Source organism: Athene noctua, chromosome 2 (assembly GCF_965140245.1).
Source record: "Athene noctua chromosome 2, bAthNoc1.hap1.1, whole genome shotgun sequence".
NCBI lineage: Eukaryota > Metazoa > Chordata > Aves > Strigiformes > Strigidae > Athene > Athene noctua.
This window is the reverse complement of record NC_134038.1, coordinates 157,364,753-157,377,576: the sequence shown is the minus strand read 5'-3', so window position 1 is coordinate 157,377,576 and position 12,824 is coordinate 157,364,753. Positions and strand designations below refer to the sequence as shown.

The 12,824-nt window shown below is 43.2% G+C and overlaps 1 protein-coding gene across 1 annotated transcript; it reads right to left on the bottom strand.

Moving 5' to 3' along the window:
* Window positions 1-4,885: 4,885 nt before the first annotated feature.
* Window positions 4,886-8,381, bottom strand: LSM5 (LSM5 homolog, U6 small nuclear RNA and mRNA degradation associated). The gene is made up of 5 exons (XM_074898163.1): window positions 8,262-8,381; window positions 7,755-7,850; window positions 7,501-7,528; window positions 6,776-6,848; window positions 4,886-5,006 (listed from the first exon to the last, which is right to left on the bottom strand). The coding sequence occupies exons 1-5, from the start codon at window positions 8,305-8,307 to the stop codon at window positions 4,974-4,976; spliced, it is 276 nt and encodes a 91-aa protein (XP_074754264.1). The 5' UTR covers window positions 8,308-8,381; the 3' UTR covers window positions 4,886-4,973.
* Between the last annotated feature and the right edge of the window lie 4,443 nt (window positions 8,382-12,824).

Here is a 12,824-nt window from a genome sequence, read left to right as displayed (position 1 = left end):
TTCATAATCAGCATCTACGACCCCTGGTAAAACAAACAACCCCTGTAAGGTTGCAGATGATCTTTTGACAATATTTCCATTAGGCAGATGGTTCAGAGGTGCACTCTCCCCGCAGGGTATGCACCTAAATTCAAGACAACAATCAACACAGAATGACTGCCTCCCGTTAGAGGAGGTATTTCACCTGTAACAGTTAGAACACTGAGCCCAAACCAACCGCAGCACCGATGCCCCAGCGGGCGGGCACTAGGACCCTGTCGTTCCTGGCCGGCCGCTTCCCTGGCCGGAGAACTCCGCAGCTGCAGCGGCCGCGGCTCACACACACACACACAATCACACAACTACACAAAGGAGCTCCTGACACTTACTACTCACAACATAAAGTGACAAATATTACCAATACAAGGACTCCATTAAGAACATCTAAAGCCTGTGCCGCATCCCCCTGCCGCTTTTGGCGGGGGGGGGTGCCGAGAGCGCAGTGCCGGGCTCAGCTGCAGGCGGCCGCTCCGCGGGGGGGTCGGGGAGGCCCCGGGCCGCCGCCGCCAGCTCCGAACGCTGAGCACGGAGATGTACACTCTCGGTTTCCTGATAGAGTACTGTGCTGGCATGAATGCCGTTTTTTTCTTAAAAGTGTTAGCCAGTTTTTATGGGGCCAATCGATATCCCTGAGCCATCGCCTCCAGTACAGCTGTTGTAGTCTGAGTTTTTGCAGCCCGTTCTTATTAATGCTTTTCTAAAAATCTTGAATAACAGAAAAATGCCGTTCTTCCCAACGTGGCTAATGACTCGGCTCATAGCTTACAGGAGTAAGAATTTTTCTTGCCATGTCCATCGTCCTCAGTTAAGGGAGGACACAGGCCAGACAGTCCAGATTCTTTTTCAGGATTTACAGCATCAGGGTCTAAAATATTATCACGCCATTCTGATTCTTCAAACAATAAATTTGGCTCTTTAAAGTGTCCCTTAGCCTTGCCCAGACCAATCAGCGCGGCTAAGTCTTTTATCAGACTTATTCCCCGCTTTTCTAAAAAGCAAAAAGTTTTAGGGCTACCCCTCGTTCCATGTTCCTGCCCGGGCAAAAATTCCTTAAATTCCTTAAAATGCTGGATCTTGTAGCTTGACAACCTTCTTTAACATCCGATCAAGTAGCCAATGACCAGTGAAGGCTCTTCCTGGGTAATCCCAATTCAGCCTTTTATTCCTTGTGGCCTTTCCGGGGTAGCCCTTCTCGGATTGCAAAATCTCCTGAAGCTGTAGTTTGAATCAGCTGCTCCGATGTCAGTCTTACAATCCTGGCGCTTAGGAGACAGCACACATCTACTGCCTCCCGGCAGTGACCTTATCACCTTCCTGCTCCGAGTCCGTCCGCCGCTTTCCGGGTTCCGTTCGGTGGAAAAGCAGGGATCGGGTAAGCCTGTTCGGTGTGCCCCTTGTGGGGGATGGAGGAAGCAAGCAGCCAATTCAATGTGAATGATAGAGCGAGCTTCAACTTCATTGAAAGAAATCACACCTTATATAAGCACTCTACAATAATCATGCACACTACTCACAAATCTATTGGATACATGTAACAGGCTACATTATAATATCCCAGCCCCTTGTGGCATTTCAGGTATGTCACAACATCTTCCTTCTTCAGGCCTGCCTTCTTTCCCAAGGTTGTTTACCATCACACTCAAGGCCATTGTGTACCTCAGTTTCTCTCTTTGTTAACATAACAGTCCTTAGCATAACTGTGCCCTGGGTTTTTTCCTTTGTTTACCTCAGATGGCTGCAATCAGCTCCTGCGGAGACCCATGGCCTTGCTCTGCAAGCCATTCTCCAACAACCATCGTAACTGTGTACTTCATACAGGTTTTCCCCTTTTTAAAGTCTGACAACAGGGAAAAGCTACAAGTACTACAAAACCAGGTAGACTTGCTTGTTCTTGACAAAGAGAAGAAGCTAAAACATTATTAAAAAAGACTATTGCCTACCTTTAAGTATCCATAGAGCTATGAACATGAACTTTATGATGGCTTGTTAGCATCATCAATATTTGAACACAGACATGCAAAATATCCACCAATTGAATTCCAAACTCTATGATTTAATTGCTGGGCAACTTCCCAGGGAAAAAACATCTATTAAAAGCCAATAGTAAGCCAGAAATCTCCATTTCATACAGTAAAAAAATAGAGCGAATCCTGAAAAAAGGAATAGATATTGAACAGGGAAATCCTGTGTAATCTGAGGGCAAGCAATAAAACATTTAGTGTTTTGATTTGTTTATTTTATCAGAATAGTTAGACAAACATGAAAAGACTTGCAACAGCAGTACTCAGGTCAGCTTAAAATCTTGGTAACGCTGAAAAGCAAAAACTAAGGATGTGGGGAGGGCACTTCAGGTCACACATACACACACACATACACTCCACAACACCAAACAGCTCTCTTAACTACGTCTGCAAGTAAACTGAAATAGTAGGCAGAAACGAATCATGTCCATACTAAGACAGTGAGCCATGTAGTAAACTAAAGAGCACTGCAACCAGTGCCATCTTAAAGAAAAAAACAAAACTGAAAGGAACCATCACTGTGCATGTCGTAAGCATAAAGTTATTTTAACCTGATGTCTACCCTGCTCTAAACTTTAAGCATCATTAAATTTTATCTATTTTTAAAGCCTAATGGTATCATTTTAAATGACCTACTTGTAGCGGCACCCTAAGTAGCATTCCGGAAAGCAGCGCAGTGTCAACAACTTCTACAGGACAGCACAATATGATTACACACTAGATTTCTAGGGGAAGAAAACCAAAACCCACCACCTCTCATTTATTCAATTGAAAAGCTTATTACCTGCACTTCCAAAGTAGCAGGCTACAGGAATACTGACTGCAAAGCAAACCAGACCCATCTGGAATACTCTGTATTCTCATCTGAAAATTAGAATTCTTTCATATTATAAAGGATTAATAGCATTTGGATGCAAAGAAACTGTTTTTAGAGGGATGTCTGCAGACTTCTGAGTCATGAACCAAAAAGCCTTCCTAAAAGCTAGAGTCTTAGCACTTCCTCTGGAGGGAGTGAAAAGAAAAAAACCACCACCAGAGGAGGAAGTGAAGCAATACCAAGTTTTTTTTCCAGAGGTAGCAAATTCCCGACAGAGCAAGATGTTTGCATTGTCAGAATAAAAATCCACAAAGAAACAAAGCAGTTTACCTTTCCCTTTGAAAAGTTGCTTTTGAATCAAGATCTGCTCATTTTCTCTCCCAACCATGAAACGTCTCTTCAGTTTAAGTCTGTTTTCAAAATACTGAAGTAGAATTTAAGTGCGTGCATACACACTGGAACATGTACAGAATCTTATTAAAAAAACCCCAACCCATCACAATAATACTACACTGGCTAGAAATCTTTTAAGTGTTCTGATGAAAAGACTCAAGTTATTTCTAAGAAATAAAGTGTCTGAGGCCGAAACCGACACCACAGGTGATGTTCAAATCAAATGTAAGTTTTAAAAAGTATTTTTAATTGATGTATTAAAAAAAGCTGGAAAAGAAAATGAGGACAGAAATTAAAAACCATTCAGGCAGTCAATGGTATAGATTGTCACCATGCAATCTAACTATGACAATTGCAGATCATATACGCAAAACAAGCAAGTCAAGTCGCACACTCCCTGGCAGAGGGGAGAGGTTCTCACAATGTTTCGAGCTAAGACCCAGCTAGCAGAAGGCAGCTTTTCTGTCAGAGCAAGGCAAAAGGATCTAGTAGAGCAACCTCCTTGCAGTCTCTTGTTTCTGAGCTCCCTTCTTCAACTCTTTTTTCTTCTGATGATGACAGAAAGACAAACCACGTCCTGTCCCTGTGATCCCGTGCTTTACCCTGCCTGTCCCCCTGTGATTCCTCTCCAGAGACATTTACACACAGAAATGAGTTGAGCAGCGTATTGCAGAAGCATAAGCTGCAGCGGACATGATTTAGAATCAGTTATTTTTTGTCCATCATGACAAAACCCCCCCAGCAATTCCTTAGTTTATAGAAATTCTCCTAAATAATTGCTCCCAATACCTGTCAAGTTTTTGTATCACAGGATAACAGATGCAGCCAAAAGAACGTTTACTCCAAAATAAGGACTCTTGAACTACACAAGCAGACAGGGGCGGCACGCAATCTAAGTGCCCACAGCACCACTTGGTGGTGAAAGCAGTCACTGCTGACAGGAATGAGAACACCAGCCCTTTTGTTTTGCCTGGGTGGTTGTTTGTAGTTTTGGGGTTTGTGGGGATTTTTGTTTGTTTGGGTTTTTTTTACACCCGAACACAAACTAAGAAAGTGTATCCACCAAGCAAAAGTCCAAGGGAGCTGAACCTCAAGGCCAGCAGAATCAAAGGCTGCTGAGCATCCAACAGATGCATCCACTTTGAAGAGCTTTCAGAATTCTCCAGCACTCTACCCCATGACACAGCCTGAAGCAAAGTTTAAACAACTGATCCACCTTACTACCTGCCTGTACTCCAAATAATAGCAATCTCTGGGATCACGACTTGTGTTTTATACAGACTGGGGTCATAAACAAATGCAATAGATGTAGAAAAACTGAAGACGGACAGCAACTGAAACATAACTAATATTTTTCCATTCAATCAACCAGTTATAAAAGTATCTAACTTGTGCACTTACATAACAGAACACGGTAACTAACAAACAGAAAGCCTTTTATTCAGAACACATTAGTACATCTTTACAAGAAAGTCATGATTTCAGTTTACAAAGTCAGCACCATCATTAGCAATGCACCTTTCCTGAAGAGAAAATCCTTGTCTTCTACCAATGTCAACTGCAAAAGTGTGTAAACTAAACAAATAAACGAATAACCCACACCAAAACCCACCCACACCCATACCCCAAAAGGCCTATTTAGATTTCATATATATATATATATATATATATAACATGTCTTCATAGATGACAACTGCATCAATTTATACTTCAGGTCCTTCTCCTCCTGGAACCAACTGGAAAAGAATCAGACAATTTTGTGTTAGTGCCATAGATTAGAGTTTTACAAACCCACATGGCAGTTTTTGCTTTACAACATTTTAGCAGATGGAAACTTCATGGTAGACCACAAAGGTGGTTTTTAGATTCAGTGTTATCTTCCTCTCCCAACAGAAGTAGTCAGTTACTGCCAGAGAAGAACATAAACATGAAGAATGTTTAACAAAACACAAAGGAGTTCCTAGGTAACACACATTCTGGTTTTTGTCTTTGTTATTTACTTCAAGGAAATGAGTCTGTCTAGAAACACTACAGCTCCTCTTTACAAGGACAAAGAACTGGCTTCCTTTCACAAAGAATTTCTCCAATTGCTGATTCTTCCCCAGACTGTCACTACGCTGGAAAGCTGATTTCCTCTTTTTCCAACTTCTATCGCTAAGCAGAGCCCTAAAACTAAGAAAGAGCCTAAAACCCTCTACAGGCAGCAGGGAGTAAGTCAGCATAGTATTCTCCTGTGAAGAAAATAAAGAACTGAACAACAGAAGAAATACAAAAGGAAAAACATCACTAAGGGAAAAGAGGATAAACATTCCTTTTACTGATACGTTCTTCATGATTAGCTAAGCACTTCTAAAGACAAAGAGCTGTGCTGCTTTGGGGACTGAAATAAGAAAAAGTCTAAAGCATAGTCTTCCTGACATGGGAAGATGCATCCCCAAAAGAGACACAAGATCTAATACAGAAACATCTCTATGTCTTGCTGAAAATTTTCACTCCAAGAATCACCAGCTTCTATTTCAAGTGCAGCATACCACCAGCTTAACTGGACGGTAACAATTTTACCCCATACAAGAAGTCAGAACAGGCACCATCCTTCAAGGATGCAGAACAATAACCAAATCAGAAAAAGGCTGAGAAATTTAAGTCAAGATGTCACTTGCTCAAGACACACAGTGAGGAGGTGCAAGGCAGGTGAGACAGCAGAACAGAGATTACTCCTCATTCACACAGAGTCAACTTTAACTCGTCAGTCTTCCTCTTCTCCCCCCACAAAATCAGTAATGCCCTTCTGTAGGAAGCCCAGACTTTGTAGCCATCTATGCAGACAAGCAAAAAACTACTGTGGGTCTGCTTCTGTGGTGTTTAGGTGGTTGCACAATTCAGCTTAGGGATGCATAATCACACTATTTAATTACTCTTTCAGTACTCTTTCAGTACTGACCTATGTACATCAGTGCTTGATAAACTAAAGGTCACAGTGCTACAGTGTTCTGTAATCCAACAGACCTCCAGATTTATTTTTTTTTCAGAGCACGTAAAGGCACAGCTCTCTGGGCATCACATGGTATCATAATCGCCAAATGACTCGAAGAGCTTCTAAGCAGCCAAACTGCTGCAAACACATTTATACAGACAATAATGCATGAAATGTAGATGTATTCCACCTGCATACATATGCACACAAACACTCATGAGTTAAAAGCCACTGTATGACCAGCCTACAGAGTGGGTAACAAAGCCAGTGATTCCCTTGCACACCTGAAGACCAGGAAAACATTCACCAAAATAAAATTAGGGCCATGCTTTTTTTTTTTTTTTTAAAAAATGAAACCCCTGTAACATGTACCAAGTAAGGCAGTAAGATCACCTTTCCAGCATCATTCATACACCATATGCTCCAAAAGCTAGTTGAAAGTACCTTAAGTAATGCAACTGTCTGGAAAGCTCAGCTTAGGAGTACTTGAACTCAATTACTGATTGCAACCTTATAACAACGATAACTTACCATTGTTATGTTATTTCCATTTAGCAAAATCTGGTCCAGTTTTGTGATTCTTCTGCCCTCAGGTGTAATCTCACTGAAGCAGCATTAGAAAAAAAACAAGTAAGAACACATAATCAGGGACAGTGATTCCAGTTCTGATTACGAACTGACATAAATCTCTGCGTTAAGATGACAGTTGTTGGTACTAACAAATAAATTGGCTACACTGCAGCGTAATCTTGATAAATTGACCACTTGGGTAAAGAAAGCTGCCTGGCAACTAAAAACATCCATTGTACTTTTCTGCTTAATACATAAAGATACAGATTCACCCTCTAAATACTGGCAATTTATTGGAATACCACTGATATTCAAAATAGGTTTCACATAGCAACATGGCATGACAAAGTAATAATTACCTATCCTTAATTCTCATAACTTTTTAAATCTTTGCCTAGACCACAAGGAAATTTAAAAGCAAACTCCTGGAAAGTTCAACACACAACCCACCCAAAATTAAGGCTACAAATTAGGAACCTCATCCTAAGTATAAATCATGCACCAGCTACTCTATGACATGGCTGTCCTGAATAGATCACCCTCTAGAGTTTAAGACCAGGGTATAAACTATTCAGCTGACAAGTATTCCAGAAATTAAAAAATGCCTTGCTTATATTATCTTGCACAATAATTTTCCTCAGGAAAGCAAACATTAAATAGTAACAAGATACAGAAATAATACCTACAATTCTGTAACATCTTCTAACACCATATCTGACAATCCAGTTTCAAGGAAACTAAGGCCCAGAATTTTAAAATCAAAATACTTAAAATTATTTTCATTTTATACTGAACTGTGGTTTTTTTCTGTAAAATATCAGAATAATACAGTTGATCCATACAAAAAGGTTCCATCCAGTGCATTCAAACCTCTCAAAAGCAATCCGTGAATTAAGCTGAAGCATGAGGCGGACGGCTAAACATTTCCATCAAAGGATACTGACAAAGTCGTCAAATCCTAGAAGCGTTCCAACAATTTCTTTATCACTCTTCATCACAATATGAATGCGTGAACCTATGCATTTGTCCACAAGTTCTGTAAATAAAAACAACAAAAAATGAAAACTACAATAAATATTTTACGGAACGCACATTTTTCGAACAAAGGCCCTGACATGATGAGAGAAAAAAAAAAAAGTAATTGCCACGGACACCGATAAAAAACCCACCCAAAAAATGGAGGCGGGAAAGACACCAGAAGCCCCCGCCCGCCTTTGCTCCGTGCCTAAACCGCGGGCAGGGACCGGCCCAGCGCAGGCCCCGCGCAGCGGGAAGCGCCGCGGCCGCAGCCACACGCGCCTCAACCCCGGGGTTCCTCCCTCGCCGGCCGGCTGCCAAGGCGAGGGCCGCCGCCCCTTCCCCCCGACCCCCGGGCTGGGCGAGGAAACGGCCTCAGCCTCCCCGCACACCGGTCGCAAGGTGGGTCCCCCCGCCCGACACCCGTTACCGAGCGGCAGGAGCTGAGATGGGTTGGTGGTCGCGGTAGCCGCCATGTTGGCTCCAGACCTGACTAGTCGCTGCTGCCTCCCGCAGATACAAAGAACCGCCCGCCCACACCGGCCCAGCAGCCCCGACGAGCGGATGTCAGAGCTGTCGCTCTCCGCGCTCTCCCCGCCCCGTTTCTTCATAAATGCCGGGACCGCGCAGGAGTCGCGGCACTCGTGTCTTTGGTGGGCCGCGTGTGCTCAGGTCGATAGTTAAAGGAAAATCCCTTCCGGGCAGCGCCGCCCTGGGCTGCCGCCGGTACAACGTACCGAACTGCCTGGTGACCCCGGGGTGTCAGCCCCACCTTCAAACCAATCTCCTCTGGTGTGAGAGGTGGAGGGATTTTATGTTATTTTTACTTACACACACACACCCACAGAGGTTTGCACGTTAATTCACAAGAGGGCTGTTGCAGGAAAGATTTTTGGAAGCCCTATTGCTATACACAGGGGGCCTGGAGCCAAAACCCCTGCCTGTCCCAACACACTTTGCCTACTCACAGAATCCTTCAGGTTGGAAAAGACCCTTGGGATCATCGAGTCCAACCCTCAGCCCCACTATGGTGCAAAGTTCTCCCCTGCACCATAGCCCCCAAGGTCTCATCCAAACGACCCTTCAACACCTCCAGGGATGGTGACTCCAGCCCTTCCCTGGGCAGCCTATTCCCCTGTCTGAGCACTCTTTCTGGGAACCCTTTTCTCCGAATGTCCAGTGTAAACCTCCCTGTTGCAGTTGAAAGCCATTCCCTCTTGTTCTGTCGCTAATGACCTGTGAGAAGAGACCAGCACCAGGCTCTCTCCAGTGTCCTTTCAGGTAGTGCTGCATCCTGAAATAAAACTGGTATTCCCCTTTCTACAGTCACTGCATGTTTTGTGATGGGGCACGCTCCAGAAAAATCGAGCCTGGATAAACTCTGTTCTTCGCCTGGGACGGGGGTGCTGCCCCCAGAAACTCACAGACCTTTCAAGGGGGGGGCAGCGGCCAGCACCACAGGGCTGCTAGCTCAGCTCTTACATGGGGTTAGCCCCCAGGTGACTCCGGGCACCCAGACCTACTGCTTCATTCTTGAAGTGAAACAGAACCTGTGGCTGCCGCTGCCCACTGGGCTCCAGCCAGGAGGGCTTCGCCGTGGCCGGAGAAGAGGATGTGAGGCTGTGCCTGACTTGCTGCAGGGCCACAGCTCTCCCTTGAGCAGGGTGTAGAACGTGCCAGCGACTGTGAGTCTGCACAGGCAGGGTGCGGGAATGACCACAAAACCAGGGATGAAATGCAAAGAGTAAATTTATTTTTATTACGTCACCAACCAGGGGATCCCCGAGGCAGCACCTGGGCAGAGGCACACAAGCAGGGAAGTAGGCAGTGCTGAGCCCGGTCTGTGCTAGAGGATTGCTGACCCTGATGTTTTTGCTGATTTATCAGGGATTTGCACAGGTGTGATTTACTGTGGTGCTTTGAGCTTCCCTGCAGCAGGGCAGGAATCTCAAGTATGTTTGATAGGGTGCCTCTGTCACAGGCCTACGCTACCAAGCACAAACAGTCTACTTGTCAAGCGCATGAGGATAAGCAACAATTAGTATGATATACGTACTTTTCTACATCCCAGCTGCAAGTCACTTGAGCATGTTTATGATCTTTCTCTCCAATCCTCTGTTTTATCCCACAATGACCAAAAGTGAATTTTGCATCTGGAGGTTTTAACTTATGTTAGTGAATGTTAAATTGAATCTGTTTAACGCAACATTGTGTCTGTTTTCATTCTTCCTTCTGTTTCCTCCCCCTTTCTGTTCTATCATCAGAGATGTATTTCAGTGTTTCAATGGGAAGAGTTATTCACTAGCCTTTTTCTTCTTTTGTTCTTTTCTTTTTCGGTTTTTTTTTTTTTTATTCCTGGAAAGGTGCTTTTTTGAAATGGTCCAGTATGTTTCAGTTACTGGAGAACTGAATGGTCTAATTAAGGTAGCCCTGAAATGGCAGCAGCCTTCCACACTCCTAGAAGAAGCTCCTGTAAAAGCGGGAGAGAGCCAACCAGTCTACTTTTTTTGAGCATTCTTAGTCTTTACAAAAATTGTCAAAAGAATCATGTATGTGATGGCTGTGGTTACACAAGTATTAGTCTGATGCAAAAACATTCCATACGAGATACCAGAGACTTAAATTAATCTTTGTTAAGGCTTCAGGAGACTAAACAAGCATGGTAACAGAAAATTCATCATACCAAAAGAGGCTGAAGCAGAAGTGCAATAACTCATTGGTGGTGTTCTTTTTGCTTGCCATGTTTGCTCATGGTGTTTGCAGTACTTGAATCACTGCATTAAACACAGTCTGACACAGAGACTGTTGGAAAGGTGAAAAATAAGGAGACAAAGGCTCTAGATACCATAGATGCTATAAATATTTGTATCAAATACTTAAATACATTACATTTAGAAAACATCTTCACCACAGTGGTTACCAAATATTTTTGTAACAGCTGTCAACCTGCAAACGTTTTGACAGAAGCTCATGTACAAACTGCCTTTTAATCCAAAGCCCAGTAAAGGCAGTATGGTTTCATAAATCTATTCTAGACATCTAGTAGAGCTCAGGAGCCACCACTGCTCTGTTAACCACCTTCAGGGGAAGCACAGATGACTGGGGCTCTGCCCACAGCGACCCGTCCCACTCTTCTCCTGCCTTTCACAGCCCTCTGCACAACCAGTGAAGAATGACACAAGTCTCAGAATTAAAGATCTCATTACATCTCGTTACATTAAAGACGCAGTTTGAAAATAGTGGCCAGATGTATTTTGCACAATGCCACTGACCATAATCAAAGTAGCTCTTGATTTTTTTGAGAGAGGGAGGGAGGAAGGTGAAGTGATCAAGAGCTGAGCAGACACAGATACTGAACTATTTTCTCATTTCTACACAGTTGGTCCAGGACAGGAATGAATAGCTCCGACGGTGGAGAAATCTGTTGTGTTTCTGTTTCCAGGTGTGACCTGTGAATAAGGAATGCTTTACAGCTGATGAGGAACATGATTTCAACTTTCAAGCAACAACTTCTGGAAACTACAGTGGGGGAGAAAAGGAACTAGGCTACACCAGGCTACACCTCTAGATCTGGACTTACATTCCTCAACCATGTTGTGTCGTTTCCCAAAAGGAGAGAGTTCAAATGATAGAAAAAAATCAGGCACAGGCGCTCAGGAACAGGCAGAGCAAACCTACAGGATGCACGCAGAACTACTAGGGGACATGCCAAGCTAGGCTAATGCATTCACTTCAGACCTTCTGGGCATCATCTGACAAGTCCCACTCCACAGGATCTTAGGACCCAAGTCTTAAAACATCACTAAGGCAATGAGCTCTGTGCCTGAGGTCTCCTACCTCATCGCTTAAGACACACAGGAAAAGTGCTCACTTGCATGCCCTATAAAAGCATCCCTTGTTGAACAAGTTGAGGCAATGCTGGTTTTCAAGTAGGGTGTCACACACCTGAGGCAAGGTGTTAAATATCATAACAGCTTTTGAGGAAGACCACTCAGAATACAGACTGGGATTACAGCTGTGAACTGTGGGTAATAAACAAATCAGTAGAAGTAGCACAAAGTCAAATTAGGCTTGTGAGTAACAGGAGGGAAATAGCAATAATTCAGTAATTGGAACCTTTTAGTCCCTTTTTTCTGCTACAACCTTGCAAGGAAAAGCAAACAAGATAGCAAAGAACCTGCAGAGAACGGATGCAATCTCCATCAAAGCAGTGATATTACCTTTCACTAGTCTGTGATGTACTTCATCTTCCGAATGGAGAGCTAGTTTTAAAGAACAAAGCCATCAAGAACTATTGAGAGATCAGCAGGACACTGTCACAGGTGAAAAAAGTGGGGAAATGGAAATGTTTTTCATTTCTAAAGGGTTGAAAAAACAATCCAGAGCAACACCTTCAAACTCTCTGTACGATAAGGGGTGGGGTATGGCGGCAGAAGAAGGCATGAAAGAACAAGTATTGGCTTCCAGAGTGGAAACAAAAAAGGGACAATGAGGCATGATTGTCTTTCACAAACATCAAATAAATCTGAAGAATTAGCTACTAAGACAAGTCATTGGCATGTAAAGAAAAGGATTGATGCATACAGAAAGAAAAAGGAAGATGAAAGAGCAGTGTTTCCAAATCTAACAAATGGATGCATTTCCAAGAAAATGCTATAAAGCAAAGACAGCAGTAATTAGCTTGCTTCCTTCCCCAGAGTTTATGCTCTTCTATTCCAAAGTAGTTATCATTTTCAGAGCCCATGATGATCTGCTTATTAATCCCAATAGTCAAGAGGAGGCTCTCACTCCCTTTTGATACAAACAGATGTGACAGAAGTCCTACACTTCTCTGGTTTTACACTCTGCTGCAGGAAATAATCTCCTGTAATTCTTGACAGTATCAGAGAGAGAAATCTTAAGCTTTACCATTTGCACCTCATTATCTGGATTCACAAAGAAGTCATGCTAATTCCTAATAATTATGAAGATTAATCAGAAAATAATACCAAAG

Excerpts from the sequence above, each read along its gene's own strand:
- LSM5 (XM_074898163.1), bottom strand. The coding sequence starts at position 8,307 with ATGGCGGCTACCGCGACCACCAACCCATCTCAGCTCCTGCCGCTCG. Across the intron at positions 7,529-7,754 it reads AGGATTTGACGACTTTGTCA|ATATGGTGTTAGAAGATGTT; the intron begins GTATCCTTTGAT and ends CTGGATTGTCAG. Across the intron at positions 5,007-6,775 it reads ATGGAAATAACATAACAATG|TTGGTTCCAGGAGGAGAAGG; the intron begins GTAAGTTATCGT and ends ATTCTTTTCCAG.